We start from the raw sequence: 25677 nt of genomic DNA on the forward strand, positions 1-25677 counted from the left end.
GTGTTTTTGTGTGTGTGTGTGTGTGTGTATGAGAGAGGGATTGGTTCATTAGTTTTGGACCTCTGCAGTTGTTCTTGGAAGTCCATGTGTTCTGCTCCGTGCCACCCGCTGCCCTCTCTCCGAGAAAAATGCAAACACCCTCTCCTTACTCCAACTGGCAGCAGCTTAGGATGTGACGTAACACACACACGCACCGAGGTCCAGGGTCAGGGTGGGTGATAGTCATGATGTTTGAGAGAGGTGTGTGTGTGAAGCGCAAAAGCTTAATGTTATCATTCCCACTTCCTCTCCACAGAGATTCTATACACACACACGCACACACACGTCACTGCTTTGATACTGAATATATTTGGTGTATCAGAACAACAGCATTTGAGGCTGAGATAAAAAAAAAGAGAGAGTTATTATTAAACAAATGATACAGGAAGTTATTCAGATTGATAACTTTTATACAATCAGTTATTTCAGTTATTGTCTTGGCACATGTTTTACTTTTTGAATTTCCACATGTGTAAAAGATTAGGATTTGAATTTCACATTTCAGACCACAACAATGGCTGGTGTTGTGTCTAAACACAGATGCATGAGAGCTATAAAGTGGCTCTAATACAATGCTAACGATGCTCAGTCATTTCACAAACTTAATTCACTATTTACTGCCTGAGCTTTCACTTTTACACAGACTCTCCCAAGACTGAAAACCCACAACTAACCAAAGGAAAGAGCAAAATTACACAAGACAATGATTCACTGAAACTGACATAACGGACATAAACCAAACACTGAAAGAGAAATGATACGAGCCAAGTACTGAAAGGAAAATGGCTTTATAACTCGCACAAAGAAAGTAAGACAAACAGCTAAATACACAACACCACAGGCCAAAGATGAGACAAAAAGGGCTCAACAAGTCAAACATCAGACAGAAATTGTAAAACAACCAAATAACAAAATAAATATGAAGCAAGGAACCAAAAGAAACAAAAATAGCATGAGCAGACAAATAATGAAACGAAATTGATGTGATCTGCAAAATAACCAGACGTCATATCATCGCTTTCCAAGACATGCCTCTCCAAATAGCAGCTTTACAGAAGGAAAAAACCTTCTTGTGGAAATGTCAGTGTAAAAATATTGCAATTTTGCAGCATTTCTGTTGGTCTATTCATCAGCGTTTACACAGTGAAGGACAATGTCTGTGTTCAAATGATGTAGTAAACTAAACATCCACAAACACGAAGATACATGTTTTTTTTGGACAGTGATGATATGGGTGTTGTTTTTTCGGCTAAATCATGTTGGTCTGTCATGCTGTATGTTTGAAACTGTGCCCTATTCACTTTATAGTGCACTATTTTGGGGTTCCAAATTTTGTAGTAGTGTCTGAAAACATAGTGGAATATTTTCAGTGCACTCAAACAATACACAAAAAGTAGCGCAACACCCATGTACACTAGCAGATGTCAGATTACCCATAATCCACTGCGTTGTTTGGTAAAAACCCACATGAGGTAGTGTATACCCTCCTGAATTCAGTTCCCTATAATAGTGCACTATATAGTGAATAATATAGGGAATAGTGAATAGGGAGCCATTTTGGACACAGGGCTGGTCTTTATTTGGCCCAGTATTACATGTAGAAATTTGGGCTGTTTGTTCCTTTGGATTTTTTTTTTGTTCAGACCACGTAACAATTTGCAACCAAATTTACATGCGGAGAGAGATTTTTTTCATATGTCTTTGCAACTCGACGGCTGGCTAAGTCATTGTTTCAGCCAGATTTTGCTGAGTGGGACTGAAACCTAAATATCATGACCAGCCAAAAGACATGACCTGCTAAATAATGAACCTGCGAATTAATGAAACAAAAAATGACAAATCAAATACAGATAAAATGAAAAAATAAAACTATCTGCCAAATGAAACAAGAGTGAAACGAAAATGACAAGTCAAACAAAACAAAAATCACAAAACCAAACAAAGAAAGGAAAATGTCAAAGCAAAAAATGAACAGCGCACTGTGTTAGCATGTAAATGATCAGAATGGAGGAATGTGTGAGTATTGTGAGAGGAAAAGGTGTGTGCAGCTGGAGTGTGTGTGTGTGTGTGTGTGTGTGTGTATGTGTGAGTGTGAGCTAGGGCCCGGGGCCCTGCTCCATGGCGTGTTTTGTATGGAGTGTAATGACGACCCCGCGGCGCTAGCATTAACGTTCTCGCTGTCATTAGCTTGCCGCCCCGGAGGAGAGATTTGGTTGATTTATGGTTGGAGGCGCTAATGGAGCAGATACAGCCTCTCTTGCTCTCCCTCAAACACACACACACACACTAATGAAAGTTTTGTGCAAATGTGAAGGAGGCAGCAGCTCCAGAGCTTTTCCTCCTCCTTCAGATGCTTCCTGCAGAAAGTGGCTCCTCTGATTCGCAGTGTGTGGGTTGGACATTGGACGACCTGGTGGGTGGATGATGTGACAGAAATATCATATCACCATAGTTAGGAGCGGTCTGCCATTTCTACCACCTAAAAACAGCAAAGAATATTTATGAAAATGATTCTTTTTAGTTTATTTTTTTATTATTTTTTTAATAAAATTTATCTCACATTAGTAGGGCCCTGTGAGTTTTTATTCTTTCATATTTTCATTTTTATGGTTTCAACTATTTTTAAAATTAGCAATAGCAAATTTGCTGCGGCAGACGATGGGCTGTGAATGTAAACAGAAGCGGGAGAAGGCAGCATACCAGACTCAGCTCATGCTAAAAAGGCTAACAGCGCATCATACTGACCTCATCACTCCAAACTAAGACACTCTGTCCCTCTGCAAATGTCTTTCTATTTTGTCTTTCTCTCTCTCTCCCTGTTTATTTTTCTCTCTCTCACTCTCTCTCTCTCTCTCTCGCTCGCTCTCTCTCTCTCTCTCTCTCTCTCTCTCCCTCCCTCGCGTGTACATATGGGGGATGGGTTTTGGCCTCATCAGGATTATTCCTTCAGAAGTGGTCAGATGGGCTTGTGTCTGAAGCTGTTTGTGTGTGTGTGTGTGTGTGTGTGTGTGTGTGTGTGTGTGTGAGAGAGAGAGAGTGAGAGAGAAAGAGAGAGAGAAAGAGAGAGAGAGAGAGAGATTCTCGTCCTCGAATGAACTTTGGCTCTCAGGATTTCAGAGAAGACACTTCATCTGCATCTGTCCATGAAAGGAAGCGGATCAGAACCTGCGCTGCCCACAAATGCATCCTTTTGTAGCTGGTGCTAGTTTCCACAGCAGGTGACGGAGTGGCCCACTTGCATAATTTTCATAAAACCCAGGGTTTTACCTACACTTACATTTATAGCATGGGATTAGTATTACCTGGGGTTATCTTGTAAGGATTAATATAACCTAGGATTAACCAAACAACTCTAACCCCGCAATTTGCGGGGTAGAACACACCTTATATAACCAGCTTTGTAAGTCTTGAATGTCTGAATGCGTCTGTGAGCTCCGTATACCGTTAGAAAGCGCAGATCCTACCGTTTCTAAAAATAGCGCTCTCATCGCGGTGCTGTGAAGCCTCTGGGAGTAATCCAGTGTGAAAAAACACCTAAAAACCAAGGTGCGCCTTCAAAATTTGTGTGCCATATTCGTCATGAAATGGTGTAATTATACTCGCTATAATCAAAAAAGACGACGCTGCAAAGGAACAAACAGACGGCGTTTACTTTCAGTTTCGTTTTGACTCAAATTACGCCATCTCACGTTGTCTCTGGGCAGAAAACTGAATCATCAGCAAAAACATATTCCTATTATTGATTTATAGGTTTTCAAGGTTTTTTTTTTGGTTTCACATCAAATAATAATGCATTAGATTAACAAATATAAACTAAAAAGCTTAAATAAATCTTCATTGCGTATTTTTATCTTTAATAGCTATATGCATAGGGTTCATAGGGTTAGGTACAGTTATTATACTAACACTTGTTTAATATAATCTGTAGTAAGTCTCAGGTGGTTTTACATGGGATTCATTTTACATAGACAGGTGGGTTATTTGTACAGTTGCACAGAGGACAGAGAATTTGAATTATTTTTGCTGAGGTTCCCTTAAGCATGTTGTAGCTGGGCTAGACTATAGTTATCTGAAAGATTGTGTATCGATGCCAATCACAGCCTTATTTTACTGATCTAAATCGGCTTTACTGAACTCGATCTTAAATCTGATCCTCCGTTTCCTCTCGACTCGCGCTCCTCCTCCTTCTCGATCCGGTCGTGACCAATGTGAATATTCCCTCCAGAGCTCGAGTTTCTAAAATTTAGAAATCAGGGTGTCATCACGTCTCCACTTCCTGTATCTTTCATTTCAAATTAAAAGTACTCTGCAGAGTTTTCATATAAGTCTGAAGCGCCAGCAGTAACTCTGCTGGACGGTATGTTGATATTAAGCTACTCTAGCACTTGAGAGTGGTATTGGGATTATATTACTCGTTTTGAAACATTCTATTATTACTCCTGCAATGCTACACTAGGAGGATATAAATGAGCTGAGATATTCCGTGTTGAGTGGTTTGTTGACATAGCAGAAAGTCCAGGTAAATGTACTAAAGCCAGACAAGGACATTGTTGTTTCAAACCAGCAGCAAAGTCACCACCACAAGTGATCAGTTGGGTTCAGTGGAGTTTGTTTGTGATTTTTACAGCTTGGCTGAGGTCGTCCCAGTGCAGCGCTGGTTTCTAAGCCCAGCTGGTGTTGGCTCTGCTGAAAGGCCTCGACTGCCTTTGGGTCTTCCCTCAACACAGGCCTCCCATCCAGTCGGATCCTGCATAATGCAGATTATCGCTGAAAAACACAACCTGATCAGGGCTTCGGAAATCTGCAAAGCATTTTTCTACTATCCTGGGAACACTTAGGGACACTGTGTTGGAACATAGCTGTGAGAAATTGATGGCTGCTGAGATGTTGGATGATTATTTCTGGACCACAAAAACCACTTTGCCTCATCCCAAAAGTGTAAAATTGAGCTTTGTAAGTTGTGTTTGATCGGTGAGGGGCTTTTGTACACTTCTAGCCTACCGTTGGCATTGAGCGTGGGGACCTAGTTAATAATTACTATAGTTAATATTAATCAGGGGCGGCACGGTGGTGCAGCAGGTAGTGTCACAGTCACACAGCTCCAAGGACCAAGGGGTTGTGAGTTCATGTGGTGTGTTCTACCTGTGTCTGCATGGGTTTCCTCCGAGTGACTGTGAGGAGTTTCGTGTGTTCTCCCTGTGTCTGCGTGGGTTTCCTCCGGGTGACTGTCTGTGAGGAGTGTGGTGTGTTCTCCCTTTGTCTGCGTGGGTTTCCTCCGAGTGACAGTCTGTGAGGATTTGCTGTGTTCTCCCTGTGTCTGCGTGGGTTTCCTCCTGGTGACTGTCTGTGAGGAGTGTGGTGTGTTCTCCCTGTGTCTGTGTGGGTTTCCTCTGGGTGACTGTCTGTGAGGTGTGTGGTGTGTTCTCCCTGTGTCTGCGTGGGTTTCCTCGGGTGACTGTCTGTGAGGAGTGTGGTGTGTTCTCCCTTTGTCTGCGTGGGTTTCCTCGGGTGACTGTCTGTGAGGAGTGTGGTGTGTTCTCCCTGTGTCTGCGTGGGTTTCCTCAGGGTGACTGTCTGTGAGGAGTGTGGTGTGTTCTCCCTGTGTCTGCGTGCGTTTCCTCAAGGGTGCTCCGGTTTCCTCCCACAGTCCAAAAAACTCAAGTGGTAGGTGGAATGGTGACTCAAAAGTGTCCGTAGGTGTGAGTGTGTGTGTGTGTTGCCCTGTGAAGGACTGAGATACACCCTTGAAATACTGTCTTATAACAGTACCTTATTAACTTTTTTATTATAGTAATTTGTTTCTAATAGTTTCTTCACGTGTCTATGCTAGTGTTGCTTGGCCACAGCATTATATACACACACACACACACACACACACACATCTCATCACACCGACTTGTTAAGAGGTATTTTGAAACAGCAGCGTAAACAGATGACCCACAACAATGACTGTAAGCGTCTGTCCATCCCACACCACTTTGCAAATGAGTCGAGGTCCACGGGCCAGATTTGACTTGGCGGCCCACGCGATTGGTCAGCTGGGCTCAGGAGAGGCACACGATTGGCTCGCCTGTCAGTGTGTGAGCTGCAATTTGCAAGGTGTTGCCGTAGTAGAGAGCAGCCATGTTTACGAAGCACTGAGTCGATAACATTCCAGTATCATCTTTTTTAAACTGGCCAAAACTTTGTGGACAACTGGTCATGCCATGTTTCATTTGCAGTGAAGGGTAGTTTACCAGGGAGTTTATCCCCCATTTGCTGCAGTTGCTGTTTTATGGTCTTCTAGGAAGGCTTTATACTTGTGGACCATTGCTGTGAGGATATGATGGCACTCAGTCAGAAGAACCTTAGTGAGGTCAGGTGCTGGTGTTTGGACAATTAGTTCTGGATCACAAACACAGCTCCCACACATTCCAAAGCTGATGGATGAGGGCCTATCAGTTCAGAGAATGGAGCTCCACTGTTTCGCAGCCCAGTGCTGGGGGATTTGGACCCCCTCTAGCCCAGGGTTGGCACTGAGTATGGTGAGAATAGGCTCATGTGCAAAGTTGCACCTTAAAGTAGCCTGCAATACTGACATTTTAGAAGGGCTCTCTGACCAATCACAGTGAGTTTTACTAGTGGGTGTGCTGTGGTTTCATTAGTTTGACTGAGACTTTAAAGGTACAATAAGCAAAATTTGGCATATGGTGTCCTGAGATTTGTGTGTGTTTGTATGTATGTGTGTGTGTTATTGGAGGGAGAGATAAGGCTTGGATTGCTGTGCATTTTCAGGCTAATGGCTTAGAAAGGTGATGATTGTTTTGCTCTGTTTCTTCTCATCATCTGCGGTGTGTGTGTGTGTGTGTGTGTGTGTGTATTAGAGATGCGTGGGAGGTAGCAGTATGCCACTGAGAGCTGATGGGAAAGAGATGGATTGTCACTACAGTATCAGTTCTGGTGTATATATATATGTGTGTGTGTGTGTGTGTGTGTGAATGATTAACCTGTATCCATCTGCAGGAAAAAAAAAAGTAAGCACTGCTCCATCGCTCCGGGCTCCCTCCTGATTAAAGTTCAGATTTCCATCCATCTTTCCTTCCCTCCGTTGCTGCTCCCCCTCTCCGCAGAATGGATGGCGCTGGTGGAGGGCGCAATATTGTTTTGCGGAGGGACAGAGAAAAAATCCATTTGCATCTCCGCCACCAGCCGCTTCCACACAGCACAATAGAGAGGCAGGGGGAAATACAGTTAAAGGCAATAAAGGGCCTCTCCATCGCTCTCCTTTATCTCCATCCCTCCTTTCGGCACTCACAACCATTCCTTTCTATTTTTTTCCCCCTTTGACTTTCTCTCTAGGCGTCCCCATTTCCTCAGCCTGGAGCTTTGTCCTTAGTTCAGCTCAGTTTGGTTTTAGATCGACTGCATTAGCATGACAATGGTGTAATAGCACAGATCCTGCAGTCTGTGGCATGGACATCACAGAAGAATTCTGTACTGTTCTATGAGCCAAATAATTTAAATAAGTCATTTGAATATTTCCAAGCTCTGTTTGTGTTTGGCTGCTGATTTTATATTTTATTTTTATTTGCCTTTTATTTGATCTGTGACAGATCGGATATTTTCACATCTGTACGAACACATCAAACCCATTCCTTCCAAATCAGATTTGTGTCACTTTCATACGTGCTGCAAGATCGGAAACATATCGGATTTGTGCGCCTGAATGTGAGCGGGATTTAATGTGCCTTTTTGCCTTTTATTGTGTGCGTCTAGAGATGTCTGCTCAGCCAGCACCGGCAGCACGGAAACAACAATGAAGGTCGTCATATATAGCGCCATACTCCCTACATAGTGCACTTCAGAGTAAATCTAAAACTACTACACCTAGAGAGTGCATATTTGAAGCATATACCAGGTCATATAAATGATTTTAGAATTTGATATACAACCTACTGCATGAGTTCAGAATCTGTTATTTTATGACCTATAATATGCACTACATATGATAGAGGGAGACATTTGTGATTCAGCCTATCTCTTGGCGCAGCAGTATAAGCAAGCCGGCTGGATTTTTTCACGAATTCTCCCACAAATGTGACTATTTTGTTGTTGGTTACAGAGGCGATGTGCATAAATGCATCAGTGTATGTATGTTTACATTTATATTTACAGATGCCACCTCTGAGCAAAGCATCAGAATTGATGTAATGTTTGTAAAACGTAAAGAGATCGTAGTCCATATTTGTTTAATTAATCTTCAGAATATTAATCAATCCTGACCACTGAATGTGATTATCTGACAGGCTTCCTATGACCACCAGTATCTCCCAATAATTTCACTCTAAAGGTATGTCTTCAAATAGAAAAAGTTTCTAGTGAGGCCCAGGAATCTGGACATGTCAGAGTTGGTGAAGTTTGCAGGCACTTTATCTCAAGCTCAACTTTCAGAAAAGGATGATCTCTTCAAATGAATCTTGGCTAAATACCCTACACAGAGGTAATTCTGCACCCTTAGTGTGGTATGCAGTAGTGAGCCCAAGGTTGTCCATATTCTCATCGCCCAACGTCTTATTTGTCCACAAATATTTGTGGTGTACTTTGACAGCCTTCCATGATTAACAACAGATATTCCAGTTTCTACCTGCCCTGTGAGAATGTCTAGTACCGTAAACTGTACAAGAAGATACAACTAGTGTTTACTGCAGTCCTCAGGTCTTTTGACGACCATGTTGGTTTTTTGTGGACAGTGCAGCAACTGGAAATATGAACTGACCTCATGTCATGTCTGCGGTTAATATGACAGATCTTAGACAAGTTGACATGTCTGGTTCTGGCTGGAGCAAAAAGACAAGAAGGCCCAGATGGAGACTTGCAAATCTATCCACAAAGACCACAAGCTCGTGTGTTGATACACCACACCCTAGTCTGACAGAGATGTGTTAGTGTTCATCACTTCATTGCATGAGGGAACAGAGCCCAGAGGGAGGCTGGGTTTTAGAGCGTCCCATTAGAAACAACACTTCAGCACCATGTTACACACAGACTGGTCAGATGCAAAACGCCAGTTCAGATGAAGCAGACAAAGAGTACATATTGATGGGAAATGAGGAAATATGGTCTCACATAGACACCTTGAGTACTCATGGACTCATGGACAATTTGAACAACAGTCCCAGGTTTGCCAGGCTGGATTTTGGAAAACTTTGTGTTGCTTTTGGATGTTAAAACAGGAATGCCAGTGCAAGTCAGATTCTTCAGCTTGGACAGTGTCTTAGTTCAGGATGGAATGTCTTGTCTTGCACAAAGGTTGTTGCCCTGATGAGGGCAGATGACTCTACCCTTCACATGTAGACAGTCACTATCCTCTATCTCATAAGGAAGGTAAAAAGACATTACTTGTACATGCACTAGGACAACCATTAGCTACTCAGTGCCACAGGCATTTACCACAATGTCCTAATGCAAGAGTCCTGTCAGCCTTGAGAGTGCAGATGTGCTATGCCCAATGTGGCAAGCATACAGTCTTTCTGAGATGCATAATGGGCATCACTTGGGGATGGGAAAAATTGCATCATCCGAAGCCTGTACTCTTGAAATTGGCTTCTTAATGCATCCTGGTCAAGCCCATCTTCTCAGCCCTAGCTGTAGTGAGAAGGGAGCAATGGTCATAGCAATGGAAACTGGAAAAGAAGCAAAAAGTCAAGGAGACAGCCAAGTTGGAAACTCCAGCCTGGTTGGATCTGGCCAGCTGAGAATCAATAAGCACATTGAGGAAATGTAGTGCCAGCTAGAAACGTACCTAGATTTTAGGTACGTTTGTTGATTAAGTAACAAGACATGCAAAAACAGTCTGCTCTTGCAAGTAAAGTCAGTGGTACAGGGCAGCGTCTTCTTGTATTCTGAGGATTAATGCAGGCAAGGATTTAGATTGCCGCTCTCCAGAGAAAACGATGTCTCTCCAAAATAGCAACTTGACAGGAGAAGGAATAAACCTTCTTAACTTTCAGTGGAAAAAGTTAGTGGGGGGGTTGGTGCTTCATAGGCATTCATAAGCCACCCTGAACTCCCCAAAGACTTCTGAGTTCACCTCCCCTTTTCAGCGTCTACGGGCGTTGTCTGTACTAGCAAAATTAAAAATCAACAGTAAATGGAGATACATGGTTTTCATTGTATAGCAACGATTGGCAAGATACCCTTATCTGGGCCATTGTCAGGATTGGCGCCGTAAAATCTGCAGTGTTGAAGAAACAGACCAGGGTAACAAAGGCAAATTCCTACCCTCCTCCAGCAGAACAGGCAATAGGCAACAAATCCACAGGGAAACCCAATCGCGATTATGAAAACTTGGGAAACTGAAAACCTGGAAAATGATAAGACATGGAATGGTGGGGAGTATGTTCCAAAGACTGAAAGGAACTGGACAAAGGCGTGTACATGACAGTCATAATACACTATGACCAAACCTGTCTAGAAACTTGCTTACCCAGTGTCTTTGCAGAAATGGAAGAGTGTCGATAGAGATTTAGTCCTTCATTTCTTTCCTTATTCATTTTATTTTTGTTTTGCAGAAGTAAATGTCTCTACTTTTCTGAGCTTATCATTAGACGGTGAAGCCTTGCTGTAAGGATTTGATGGCATTCTGCCATAACAGCAATAGCAAAATGGATGGATAGGTCTGAATCACAAACTCAATTCCAGCTCATCCCGGAAGTATTGGATGGGGCTTCATCGCTACAGATATGTGCACAACTCAATGCTGAGGGCCCCACTGCCCCTTTAGCCGACGATCGGCATTGGGCATGGCGTCCTGGTCAGCTGCTCCAGAGCATCCCTTTGCCTTTTACGATTTTCCGTGTGTAGATTCAGCCATTTCTTTTTTATTCGTTGGCCCTCCCCACCTCTAGATCTTTCTCACATTCATTCTCCCTCAGCATACACCGACCCTCTCCAAAAATAATACAGATGAAAAAATAACCACTCCCAAAAAAAGAGAAACGAGAGAGAGAGAGCGAGAGGGAGAGAGAGATACCGAAATTGGAATCTGATTTAGAGAGATGCAGAGATGGTTGGACAGCAGAGAACTAGTGATGGAGAAAGAAGGACAGAGAGAGATGGCACGCAATGTTCTGGCCACTCATGCAGTAAGATGGTGTGCAAAAAGCTCTGCAGTGTGGGTGCACGCAGGGACAGAGCGCTCATCCTGAGGAAGGCCCAAAGAAGCCACCAGCACATCCAAGTCAAAACAGCCAAGTACAAGCTATTAGTTTTGTTGGGAATCTTTCCTGAGGAGATTAGATATGTGATAATCCACTTGCATAAGGAAGAGGAAAGCCAAAGGAAAGCAAGTTTTCAAACCACTGTGACGACACACTGCCTTTATTTCAGCCTTCATTCCTTTCAGGAGATTAATTTACGGCGTGCAGTCAAACCTCCAACATTTAAGTTCAGTCTTAGACGATGTTTGCCTTTTCAGGTTCGCACGATCCGAATAATACCCAACAAACTCATTGATGTTGAGGTCTGGGTATAGTTATGAGAGCACCATCAGCTTCTTTATTCTTCTTTTGTGTCTATTTTCTTTTCTCAGTGTGGGCTTCTTGACAGAGCGGGCGGAGAACTAGGTAAACGAATGCTGCTTGATCCTTGTGGTATTTGTCTGTAAGCACTTATCCAGTTCAGGGTGGGGGTGGGTCTGGAGCCTACCCGGAATCACTGGGCGCAAGGCAGGAACACAACCTGGAGGGGGAGCCAGTCCTTCAGAGGGCGACACACACTCACACACTCCTACGGACACTTTTGAGTCGCCAATCCACCTACCAGCGTGTGTTTTTGGACCGTGGGAGGAAACCCAAGCAGGCACAGGGAGAACACACCAAACTTCTCAGAGACAGTTACCCGGAGCGGGACTTGAACCCACAACCTAAAAAAAATAAATAAATAAAAGAATAATAATAATAATAAATAAAAATAAATAATAAGTATCTAAATTTCAACCTTATAACTGGCATTTCACTCCATGCACATGTGCACACGCGCGCACACACACACACACACACACACATACTGAGTTGTGAGGAACATGTATTAGTTGACATCAGGACAACCACTCATCCTGAGACATGCCCTGAGTATTAATTGTATGATCTCATTCCTCTCTCTCTCTCTCTCTCTCTCTCTCTCTCTCTCTCTCTCTCTCTCTCTCTCTCTCTCTCAGACACGCATTTTTTATCCAGGACATGAAATCTCATCTAAAGGCCTAGTCTTTCCTCTTTCCTCCCTTGGTGAGCATTATATATTAATCCTACAGGGATAACCCCCCTCACACACACACACACACACACACAGACACACACACTGCATTTATATGTAAGAAATTAGGTCAGTCTTCACTTTTTTTCCACTCTTCTGTTACATTCTTAGCTTGAAAAAAGGTTTTTGGTTCTTTAAGCATTCTATTCACACAGTCTTTAAACAAACACACACACACACACATACACAAAATCTAAAACAGATTTTCTTGAGCTTGACCATCACGAAAATTTAGTTTGTCATAAAAATGAAACTTGGAAAACGGGTAAGTGTACACTTAACCGGCCTGTAGAGATACATTATTTATGTCTGACCCAATAAGAATTCCTCATATTGACCGCAGCTAAGGCCAGAAAGAAAGGAAACCTTTTGTTTAAATCTACCTCCAGGGCAGTTCCACTGTATGTTACTGGGTTCTACAGGTTTGTGTGTTACTGAGTTTCCTATCACAGCGTAAAAGATGCTCAATGCTTTCTTTATTGTTGGATGAGCTTTGCTTTCTCTTCAGGCATTTTGCAAAAGGTTATTTTTGCACAGTGTAGTTCTACAATTACAGACTGTTGCCCTAAATCTGTTGCGCTACATAAGTATTTGCCCTCTTTCACCCTGTTCTTAAATACTCAGGACCCCCACAGAGCAGGTACGATGCGGGTGCAGATCATTGTCAGCGCTGCAGTGATGCTGATGTGGTGGTGGTGTGTTAGTGTGTGTTGTGCTGGTGCGAGTGGATCAGATACAGCAGTGCTGCTGGAGATTTTAAAACCTGTGTCCACTCACTGTCCTAACTCATACAATGATCCACCAGCCATATAATGGGCTACCTGCTCTATGGTGATCCTGTAGGGGTCCTTAGCAGTGAAGAGCACAGAGAAAGGGGGCTGATGAAGTATGCAGAGCAACGGATACAGGACTACAGTCTGTAATTTCGGAAAAACAGAGTGCTCCTGGGTGGTTAATGGGAGTCATTTTAATGTTATGGGAGAAAACAACATCACAATAAGAGGAAAATATGAGGAGGTGTTTTATGAGCATTAATGGGGCTAATATCCTTAAACCTGCTGTTCTGCAGCCGGCCACTTGATGATGGTTACCACTCCACAGAGACGCCTGCGCTATTCCTGTGCTAGGATCAGCTTAGCATTTTGCCCATTTGTGCTTGCCGTGTTGTGAAATTGAATTGAAATAGATGTTTAGAACTAGTCGCTTTTATCTTGCCTATATCTGTTATATGTATTTTTTTTTCTTTTAATTCAGTTCGTTATTTTTATTTTATTTATTTATTTTTTTGTGGTTAATTCTGAGAATATGTCCTCCAATCTACCATGGAAGCAACATGGAGGAGAGCCTAAACATAGAGGCCGACCGAGCGACTCGGGCAGCTTTATTTGTTTGTTTGGTCTTTAGTGAAGATAAAGAAGTCTGAACATAAAGAAGAAAAAAAAAATAAAGAATAAACATAAAGAAAAAACAGCGACAGTTTCAGCGACCAAGGTTAACCCACAATCACGCTTAGAATATGAAACGTGCACGGCTCAAAAAAAAAAAAAAAGAGACAGACAAGCTCCCAGCAATATTAGAAAAACCTACATTTAATAATACTGGAGCATATTTATTACATATAATTATATATTATATAATACTATTACATATATTATATAATAAATAAAAAATATTCCTTCATTAATTGTAAACTGTTCAATTGATTTGCGGTCATATCGCCCAGCACTAGCTTGCCGTCATTCAGAGTATTGAACTCGGTATTGAACCAGGGGCAGCAGTGACAGAGAATTTGACCCTTCGTGGCCCGGAGGGAGGGTTTACATTATCTCATTGTCTGCTTCAGGGACGTCAAATGTCAGGGTCAGGGTCACTGATGGACTCTTTGTCCATGCTGTGCTTCTCGTCTTAGAAACCTGCGCTTTCCACTGTACACAGATATACATGGCACTGTGAGGCTGTGTGTGTTTGGAATCGCCAGGTTTAAGGAAGTCACTCTGTAGAGTGTGTAAACCATTAGAGAGGTGTGGGTGAGAAGGGGAGGGTCCGGGATGGCGGTTCATGCCCCTTCTCTTGATTGATTGATTTAATCAGAGAGCCGTAATTCCTGTGGCGACAGAGGGAAAGGGGGTGGGACAGTTTGGCATGGGACCATCCCTTCAGGGAAGGGGAGGAGCCAAGAGATGCAGCTACAGCCTGTGTGTGTGTGTGTGTGTGTGTAGCAGAAGGGTCTGGAATGAATTCAGGTCGCGCCACTTTGATCTCAGAATTGTAACTGTCAAATTCATAATGTAGACTTTTACCAGGGGTTTTATCGCTTGTTTCTAAGTAGGACTGGACGATAAGTCAATACCAATATATATCGCAATATAAAACGTTTCAGTAACAACGATATCACTTTTAAACACATTTTCATTATTTCAATATTCATTAGGTACATCATCTGTCATTGACTGACATTCATTACAGGACGCTGCTGTCAGTTCAGTATTTTTTAAATATTATATAAACTTTAAAAATAATATTGACAAAGCCAAGAGGTTTATGTTTGATGATGATGTCACGTTAATTGTTTTTTCTTGGCAGTTTTTCTGTGGCTTTCATGTTGCTCATATCGATATCAGAATTATTTGTATTGACCGAAATTAAGAAACCTATCATTATATAAATTTTGACCATATCGTCCAACCCAAATCTCTGTGTTTGACCTGTTCACTGTGGTTTCCCTTCACACTGGTCTTGTCTTCTTTGTTCTTGAGAAATTACACAGTCTCAAGGCACTGCTCTTATGAAGCACCAGAGGCATCCGTTTGAATACAAGTGGTGCGATCGCAAATATCTTACATAACAGAAAAGGATGGTTAGTGTTCTCCTCCATGTGTGTTGAGTTAAGTTCAAAACAATCTCAGAGAGAAAGCTACTCCTCACCATTTGAACATTGGGGTGGGGGTTGGGGATTGGTTCTAAATAACAGGTGGAATGGGCAATGAATTCTTCTTTGAACAAATCTAATCTTCTTAGTGATATACACGAATATTGCTGAGCTGGCTGTTGTTCAGAAATTAAATAAAACGGACTCTACATTTTCTGCAGTATTTTATTATTACTTTTTTTAAATCTTGTTTTACTGCTTTTTAAAATGGGGGCTTCATCCAGAAAGAGTCTTTCAAGTCAAGAATCTGGCACTGTTTCATTTATCTCTCACATTTCTTTCATTTTTCTCCCTCTCGTCCTTCCTTCCTTAGTAGAAACACTCACCCTCACACACACACACACACACACACACACACACACACATGCAGCCTGTGGAAAGTTTTAACAGGATTCCCCAATGTTGGACCTCTTCCTGTCTGGCAGCATATCTCTATGTTTTCTGATACTGCAGAAATCACACACACACACACAGGCGTCTCTTTCTGGGATGCATGCTTGGTTTTCTGATCTAAACTCGGGCTTTAAAATGCTCCTAAGCCCTGTTTGCTCTGTGTTAAATTTAGGAAACTGGACTGCTGTGCACTCGGGGTGGGGGTGAACAGCGAGCGGCTCGGGATCATTTAAAGGAACAGGCGCTGAAACGGCTGTTTAGATGGGGAGGGGGAACGCTGCTGTGGGGTTTGATCCTTGTGGTATTTTGACCAAAGCAGGTCACAGATGTTTTAAGACCAGAACTGTGTTCACTTGTGAAAAAAACGGGGCAGAGTGGGGAGAAATAAAACCTTATAGAAACAGAATCCCAAGCATTTTTATATTTTACAAAATAATTTACATTTTTAAAAAATATTTTAGTAACATTATTTAATAATTATTATTTTTTTAATTTAATAATCATTGTTATTTATTGAATCAGATTTAAATCAAGTGCCCAGACTGAGCTGGATGCTGATGTGTGTGTGTGTGTGTGTGTGTGCGCGTCTGCACGTAGCTATGTTTATACTGTGAGCCTTGAACTCATCTGTACTCTCCGAGTATGAGCTCACCTCTGTGTTCTTGAACATTTGTGTGTTTATTTGTGTGTGTGTGTGTGCGTGCGCGCTGTTGTTCATGTTCCTCTCCCGTCAGTCTTTTCCAAAGGTCACTTTTTCTCGAGGCATTTTGGGAAGTGTAGTCCCAACCACATTTGGCTCGGCTGTATAACGCACATTACCACTTCCTGCCCATACACAGGACTCTTTCTAAAGGGAAAGGCCACCAAGCGTTCAAAATTACTACAGAGTTCAGCCAGTGAGATGTAAATTTAATGAATCATTGGTAAGGGATGGGAAGGACTTTGTGAGGAGCTTTTAGACACATTAAACTCTTCAGACGTCTGGTTCCTATCACCACCACTGTGACCCATTCAGACTTGGTAGGTGTCTTTAGAACAGAGCATTTCACAACAACACACTTTCAATGACTGCGTTTACATCTCAGTAACTTCCTAACAGTGATCCAGTGTTCCAGACTTCAGCGTAACTCGTCTAAAACCTGCACACACACACACACACACACACACACAGAGGTAATCAGCATTTTATAATTGCTTTGCCGCTTGTCCACTGCGTATCGGTAAACAGCAGTTGACATGAGCTTTATAGAAGTCATGTGACATTTATCCTGACAGAGAGAACACGAGAGAGAGAGAGAACACGAGAGAGAGAGAGAGAGAGAGACCTGCTCAATCACATAAACACAGCCATATCAGTGAGAAACAGGTGAAGTACAGCCCTGGGACTGGGTGTGACCTCGGAAGTGGGTGGAGGGTAACCATGGAAATGATTGTGAAAAGTGATGCGGTGTGTAAATGGAGAATCGTAAACATGGACAAGGGTGTAAGGTAACCTTGGAAACATTAGCCATTATTCAAGCAGCCATAGCAGTGGGTGTAGCTTGATCAAAGTATGAGTACAGGGTAACCTTGGAAACAACCATGTAACCATAGCAGTAGGTGTAGTTTACCCAAGGAAATGACTACAGGGTAACCTTAGAAACAACCATGTAACCATAGCAATAGATGTAGAATACCCAGTGAAGTGGGTGCAGGGTATCCATGGAAACAACCATGTAACCATAGCAATAGGTGTAGTATACCCAGTGAAATGAGTGCAGGGTAACCATGGAAAGGGATCTAGCTGATTTTGTTAGTAACATAGTTCTCCACAGGTTCCCGATAACTGTGAAAGTGGGCGGGGCATAAAGTGGACATTGAGAAGCTCCGCCTCTGTAGTTACACAGTTCAGCTGAAACAACTGCTGGACGCTCTGATGTCCGAAGCTGGCCTTGGGAAGATTTTGAAACAGTCTGATCTGTGTGTGTGTGTGTGTGTGTGTGTGTGTGTGTGTGTGTGTGTGTGTGTGTGTTTCTGTGTGTTTCTGTGTAGGGGTGGTGGTCCTGAAATGTGTTTTACATTTTGAAAAGGGGCCTCTTCTCATAAGTGTGACGAGCTTTGGAAACCACTCCATACAGCGTTTCTTGGAAGTGTGTGTGTGTGTGTATGTGTGTGTGTGTGTGTGTGTGTGTGTGTGTATGTGTGTGTGTGCGCGTGTCACAGGTCGGTGCCCCCCTGCTCCAGTTAAAGACATCATCTTTATTGCTTCCAGAGAGAAACAGCACTCATCTACCTGCAGTATGTGTGTGTGTGTGTAGTGACGAGAGAGAGAGAGAGAGAGAGAGAGGATCGTGCAGGAAATTATTGATTATCAGTAATAAGTACAATTGCTGGTCCCGCAGGAAAATCAGTGCTTGCAAAGAAATAAAGAAAGAAGAAATAAACAAAAGAAACCAAAGAAAAGAAAAGAAAGAAAGACAAAGGAAAGAGAGACAGTAAAATGTGATGGAGGGATAGCAGTGTGCATTAGAGGCATTTTAAATTAACATAGCCAATCAACTTCAAGGTCATTATGACATCATCAGCTGTCTCCGTGTGAGATATTTCCAATTTCTACTGTTCACACCAGAGGGAAAATGATTTTAATTAACGTGGTTTTCATTATTTAATATCCTAGCTAGCACACATTAGTCTCCACGTTAAACGTTACAGTGTGCTGACCATGTTACAGTCTGCTGACCATGTTACAGTGTGTTGATCTTGTTACAGTGTGCTGACCTCGTTACAGTGTGCTGACCATGTTACAGTGTGCTGACCATGTTACAGTGTGTTGATCTTGTCACAGTGTGCTGACCTCGTTACAGTGTGTTGATCTTGTTACAGTGTGTTGACCATGTTACAGTGCTGACCACATTACAGTGTGTTGATCTTGTTACAGTGTGCAGGCCACGTTACAGTGTGTTGATCTTGTTAAAGTGTGTTGACCTCGATACAGTGTATTGATCTTGTTACAGTGTGTTGATCTTGATACAGTGTGCTGACCTCGTTACAGTGTGTTGATCTTGTTACAGTGTGTTGACCATGTTACAGTGCTGACCACATTACAGTGTGTTGATCTTGTTACAGTGTGCTGATCTTGTTACAGTGTGCAGGCCACGTTACATTGTGTTGATCTTGTTACAGTGTGTTGACCTCAATACAGTGTGTTGATCTTGTTACAGTGTGTTGGCCATGTTACAGTGTGCTGACCATGTTACAGTGTGTTGATCTTGTTACAGTGTGCTGACCATGTTACAGTGTGTTGATCTTGTTAAAGTGCGTTGACCTCGATACAGTGTGTTGATCTTGTTACAGTGTGTTGGCCATGTTACAGTGTGCTAGCCATGTTACAGTGTGTTGATCTTGTTACAGTGTGTTGACATCGATACCGTGTGTTGATCTTGTTACAGTGTGCTGACCACGTTACAATGTGCTGACCACGTTACAGTGTGTTGATCTTGTTACAGTGTGCTGACCATGTTAGTGTGTTGATCTTGATACAGTGTATTGATCTTGTTATAGTGTGTTGACCTCGATACCGTGTGTTGATCTTGTTACAGTGTGCTGACCATGTTAGTGTGTTGATCTTGATACAGTGTATTGATCTTGTTATAGTGTGTTGACCATGTTACAGTGTGTTGATCTTGTTACAGTGTGCTGACCACGTTATAGTGTGTTGATCTTGTTACAGTGTGCTGACCACGTTACAGTGTGTTGATCTTGTTACAGTGTGCTGACCATGTTAGTGTGTTGATCTTGATACAGTGTATTGATCTTGTTATAGTGTGTTGACCTCGATACCGTGTGTTGATCTTGTTACAGTGTGCTGACCATGTTAGTGTGTTGATCTTGATACAGTGTATTGATCTTGTTATAGTGTGTTGACCATGTTACAGTGTGTTGATCTTGTTATAGTGTGCTGACCACGTTATAGTGTGTTGATCTTGTTACAGTGTGCTGACCACGTTACAGTGTGTTGATCTTGTTACAGTGTGCTGACCATGTTAGTGTGTTGATCTTGATACAGTGTATTGATCTTGTTATAGTGTGTTGACCTCGATACCGTGTGTTGATCTTGTTACAGTGTGCTGACCATGTTAGTGTGTTGATCTTGATACAGTGTATTGATCTTGTTATAGTGTGTTGACCATGTTACAGTGTGTTGATCTTGTTACAGTGTGCTGACCACGTTATAGTGTGTTGATCTTGTTACAGTGTGTTGACCTCGATACAGTGTGTTGATCTTGTTACAGTGTGCTTACCACGTTACAGTGTGCTGACCACGTTACAGTGTGTTGATCTTGTTACAGTGTGTTGACCATGTTATGGTGTGTTGATCTTGTTACAGTGTGTTGACCATGTTACGGTGTGTTGATCTTGTTACAGTGTGCTGACCACGTTACATTGTGTTGATCTTGTTACAGTGTGTTGACCTCGATACAGTGTGTTGATCTTGTTACAGTGTGCTGACCACGTTACAGTGTGTTGATCTTGTTAGAGTGTGTTGACCTCGATACAGTGTGTTGATCTTGTTACAGTGTGCTGACCACGTTACAGTGTGTTCATCTTGTTACAGTGTGCTGACCTCGTTACAGTGTGCTGACCATGTTACAGTGCTGACCACATTACAGTGTGTTGATCTTGTTACAGTGTGCTGACCACGTTACAGTGTGTTGATCTTGTTACAGTGTGCTGACCTCGTTACAGTGTGCTGACCATGTTACAGTGCTGACCACGTTACAGTGTGTTGATATTGTTACGGTGTGCTGACCACGTTAGTGTGTTGACCTCGTTCTCACAGCTGATTGGCTGAGACAGATCCTGCGGTTGTTAGTAGTCAGAGGAAGGACCACTGAGATCCAGTGAAAGGGTCATGGACAGTCAGCGGTCACCGATGGTCAGACTAGCATTGCTTTTGATGGACCCCCTGTTTTACCTTAAATTAACAGTATTTATGGTCACTATTTCTGAGACCAATTCAGTCAAGGTCATGCCTTAATGGAGTTACTGATCCTGCCGTGTGGGACGCCCCCTTGTGTATAATTGTGTAATTGGCATTTAAACTTAAGACTACAATCCTGCAGATTTTAGTACATCAGCATAATAATAAATGAACAAAGTTGAGAGACTGGAGCTAAAGAAAGAGAAACTAGAGACCCTGCATGGTGTGTGTGTGCGTGTGTGTGCGCGCGCTCTATTACCTCTACTGTCGTTTTTCTTCTTCTTTTCAGTCCACTCCCTCCTTCACCTCAATGATTTCTTCATAGTTCACATTAAGCAATCTTTCCCTTTCGGCCAGCTGTGTCATGACAGCCCCCACCCCACCCCCAACGCACACACACACACACACACACACACACACACACACACACACACACACAACATAAACACTCAACCTAAAGACACAGCACAAACACACTAGTGTGCATTAAGGGTTTTGCAGGTTGTTTATTTTTGCTCTTTGCATGAATGCAGCTAAAGATTTATACTAATGATCCAACACTTGGCTTCACACACACACACACACACAGTATGGGTCATGTAAGGTCGATGAACGGTTGGGCTGGTTGTCTCTGTGCAGGGAGTTCCTCAGTGTTAAATTTGTTGTGGAAGAAGAGAGTCGATACTGTCGCAATATTTTGGGCAAAAGAAAAGGGAAATTAATTTCGTTTGGACCACCTCCTGAACTACAACTGAATAAACACCGTGTAAATATGAAGGCAAGAGGGGGGGCTATGAATCACAGAGCCTTGGGTGTCCGTGACCCAGTCGACAGTTCACCGTTTGTCTCTTCCTTGGTCCACTTCTGGCAGGTACTCACCCCTGCACCCCAGGGTCACCCCTCAAGTCCTCTTTCCCACTGCAGGGCGGAACCGTTCTTATGGATGTTCCGTGGCGTTCTGCTCAGCCGTGGCCTCGTTGGCCCTGTTACCGTTTCACTTTCCATTGCTCTGTGAATACCACAAAAGCAAGGCGTGAAAAAGGTAGTGGACACATTGCATTTTAGCAGTGATACTCACCCATTTTTCACTTCAAGACCTGACAGTTCGCTTTCTGCCTGATATTCCCCACGCCTCGACAGGGGGCAGTAAAAGCACGCTTGAGTCTTACTGTCTATATTTTTAATGAGATTTACTATGTAAATAAAGATATATGGGGCCCCATATCCTCTCTGTTTATAATGTGGGTGTAGGCATGTCATCTCTCTCTCTCTCTCTCTGTTTGTGTGTTGGTTTGATGCTCTGGGACACTTATCATCTCCTTTGGGCACACACACACACACACACACACACACACACATGTATTACATGGCTATGTTTCTGCAGGTGCATGCTCACTGGCATTTAGGATAATTACAGACTGACCTTTGTAATAGAGGCACAAATGTCACATTGGGCTTCTCTTCTGACAAGAGCCTGGGGTGTGTGTGTGTGTGTCTGAGAGAGAGGGGTGTAAGATCCTGGCAAAGATTCAGAATGCTTCTACCGCTGTGGTTGGGAAGCAGGAATGTTCCTGACACTCAGTGTTAACCGTTAGCTCTGTAACTCAGTTCAGTTTCTCTGAGCAAGCTCCGCCCACAAATTTGTCTTTTCATAGATACTGTTGTTAGGTTGGACAACTTCTGTAGAAAGTGGGTGAAAGGTCACTCTGTCGATCAGGTGGATACTGATAATCGATATATACTTTTATGAAAGTCTCTGTGCCTAATCATCAATGACTTTGGCAGAGGCTTTGTGAGGACCTATGCGGCTGGTATTTTTACTTAGAGAACGCTGCTGTGGTGTTTGATCCTTGTGGTGTTTGGAACAAAGCAGGTCACAGATGTTTCATTAAGAGCCAGAACTGTGTTCACTGATGGAAAAGTGGGAGAAATGTGTCCCATTTAAAATGTGGCACGTTATTTTTGATCAAAGTGAAATAAAACTAGTTATTTCTTATAGAGACCTGAGAAAGACACATATTGTTTCGACTTCCTTCGCATGTGCCGGGTGTGTCCTATAGTGTGTGTGTGGGGGGGGGTCTGTGGGGTCATGCTTGAGTAAGACTGCTCTTGCTCCATCTTTCACAAGATGCCGAAGTGGCCAGCAAGCCACTGTCATGGAAATCAGGGTGATTTAGGGGCGTAGGTTTGATGGGGTGGGTCTTTAATTTTTAATAGTTTTATTTAGGGCTGGATGATACCGCCAGTATTTATATCACGATATATTTCTTCATTCTGGTCGATACGTTATAATTCGGATATCAATATGAACCGTATAAAATCCACTGAATGAAAAAGAAACATGACATCAAACATAAACCCATAGGCTTTGTCAATATTAATATTTTTAACTACATTTTAAACTGAGTGCTGAACTGACGGCAGCGCCCTGTAATGACCTTCAGTCAATGACAGATGCTCTAAATAATGTTTATTGAAATATTGAAAATGTGTTTAAAAATCATAGCATTGCTATTGTAACATTTTATATTGTGATATATATCGATATTGAATATTGAATTATTGTCCAGCCCTAGATGTATTGGAATAATGTTATTTGAGTTGATTATCGTACAACTCTATTCACAGCATTTGCTATGATAATAAACAGATATTGTACATTGTAGAATGTTGTATGTATTCTTTGTTGTTATTGACTGATGAGCAAAGCTTTGTTCGGTGTGTGTGTGTATGAGAACCTTAGACGTTTTTACTGGAGTGTTATTGGTGGTCCACTGGGAGATCTGTAATTAATGGCTGAAGAAACTTCCCTTTCTTGTTTTTATTTTCTCTCTCTGCGGTTTTATCCTCCGGTCATGGTGATGGCAGTGTGTGTGATGTTCGGAGGCACTAATTAGGATGAAGAGGGTGTTTTTGTAGCCCTCTGTTGGAGATGTAGCTGTTCATTAGGGCCAAACGAAGATGTTTTTTTTTATTTTTTATTATTTTTTTTTTTTTATACCCGAAACACTTACACTCTACAGCGGCCTTGACATCAACTCTGCAGTGTTTTGGTCTGATTCACATTCAAGTGTTTTTATCGGTGTGAGCTGCAGTGATCTGTTGTGAAAGCAAAGAAACGAATGTGATAATGCTAATACTAATTTCCAGGCCTGAACGATTCAACAAAAAAAGGGCCATTGAGGTATTTTTGATCGATATTGTGACTATGATTTTCATTGAGATCATTTTCTAATGAGGTGGTGTAACTTGTTCAAGGAGAGGCATTTGAGGACATGAGAGAGAGGGGTTTGTATTAATGGGGGCATATTAAACCACTTTTCCACAAGTGAACACAGTTCTGGCCTTAATGAAACCTCTATGACCTGCTTTCGTCAAAACACTACAAGGATCAAACCCAACAGCAGCGTCCTCCCCCTGTCTAAACAGCCCTGTTCAGAACGCCCGCTTTCAGTGCCTGTTCCTTTAAATGATAATGAGCCGCTCGCTGTTCACCCGGACGCCTAGTGCACAGCAGTGCTCTTATTTCGTCACATGTTTGTTTTGCTTCGGTTAATCCAGTTAAATGCGTGTCCTGCGCTGTACAAAGAGACACACTAACTTATTAACAGTGGACTTGATGATGTTAGCATTCATCTATAAGCAGTTCACACAATTTAATTGTGTATTAAGCTGGATGCTTAGCTGCACAACTGCAACCTTAATGTAGATGCAAAATATTTGAATTTGAAACATATTTTCAATATTTCAATATACACAGCATCTGATGTTAATTACAGAGCACTGCCATCAGTTCATTGGATTCAATTTTAAATTGAGTTTAAAAATTGTAATATTGACAAAGCCAAGAGGGTTATATTTCATGCTGATTTTCTTGTTTGTTCTTAGCAGGTTTTTGTGGCTTTTATACTGTTCATATCGATAACAAAAAAATAATATCATATAAACCAAGGTTAAGAAATATATCGTGATATAAATTTGAGCCATATTGTTCAGCTCAATAAGAATGATATGTTTGCGTTTGGGTGCTTTTTACTGGTCAAGATTATCTACAGATCTACAGGTAATCTACAGAATTTCATTATCTCATTGCTTCTCTCTCTCTCTCTCTCTCTCTCTCTCTCTCTCTCTCTCTCTCTCTCTCTCTCTCTCTCTCTCTAGGACCCTTGAGTTTCTGCGGCAGCCTCCATGCCCCAGTGAATGACCCCTGTGATCACCTTTTTGGAACCTGGACCTCCTGGAAACTCGTTGATCCAACAGCATCTGGGTTTTTTTCGGCTTCAACTGGATCCTACTGGATTGGTTTTAAATTCTTATCTTAAGGACACTGACTATCCTGTCCCTGAAGCCCCTGTCTGGGGTCTCCCAATGGGGGCCGGAGCCCCGTGACACCTTCCTCTAGTGGCTGTCTGAGTGTGTTGCCGTGACGACCAGTCCCGTGGTCATGTCCGGTAAGGGGAACCCGAGCCCTCACCTGAACGGCTTCCCCGTCCCGCACTTCTCCTACTTTTTCCCTCATGTCCTCGGTGGTCTCTCACCCCCAGCAGTGCCCACACTGCCCATCAGCGGATACAGCACCCCCTCTCCAGCCAGTGAGTACATTACAGTAGTGTGTGTGTGTGTGTGTGTGTGTGTTAATTAAATAGCTGTTTTGATTTAAATGATTTCTTATTAAACAGTCTGGCTATGATCACCATATTTGGAAACAAGCCACAAAAAATATTCAATATCATCAGGGTTGTGATGTCATAACCATGAACTGATTTTATTTCATTCTACGAGGCCAGACATGATCTTGTAACAAGTACATCTGTGGACAACCCTGAGAAACTGTTCTTCTAACGGTGGGTGGGGATGTATCATAGAGTTGTGAAAGACCACCGTTGCTCAAATGCTAACATTAGTGTCATAAGCTGAATAGGACGTCTTACAGTTTTGTAACTGTTCCAACTGTCCCTAAATGATCTTAACCCTGCATTAAATTAAATATGTGAAAATGACGTAGAAATGGCTTATCAGATGAGGAGGACGAGAAACTAACTGCTAAAAGCTAAAGTTAGCAAGT

At 42.3% G+C, this 25677-nt stretch overlaps 1 protein-coding gene across 7 annotated transcripts in view; it reads left to right on the forward strand.

The window, feature by feature from the left end:
- raraa (retinoic acid receptor, alpha a) overlaps window positions 1-25677 on the forward strand; it is a 118150-nt gene that overhangs the window by 40946 nt on the left and 51527 nt on the right. For 4 of the 7 annotated variants that reach the window (XM_066663476.1, XM_066663473.1, XM_066663479.1 and 1 more), the window contains one exon: window positions 24774-25204. In XM_066663476.1, the coding sequence (XP_066519573.1) occupies window positions 25057-25204 (148 nt within the window). In that variant the 5' untranslated portion in view covers window positions 24774-25056. Of the gene's footprint in view, window positions 1-12235; window positions 12303-24773; window positions 25205-25677 lie in introns of those variants that run through there. The other 3 variants (XM_066663474.1, XM_066663477.1, XM_066663480.1) reach the window with 2 other exon arrangements.

The sequence above is a fragment of the Hoplias malabaricus genome, chromosome 3, assembly GCF_029633855.1.
Source record: "Hoplias malabaricus isolate fHopMal1 chromosome 3, fHopMal1.hap1, whole genome shotgun sequence".
NCBI lineage: Eukaryota > Metazoa > Chordata > Actinopteri > Characiformes > Erythrinidae > Hoplias > Hoplias malabaricus.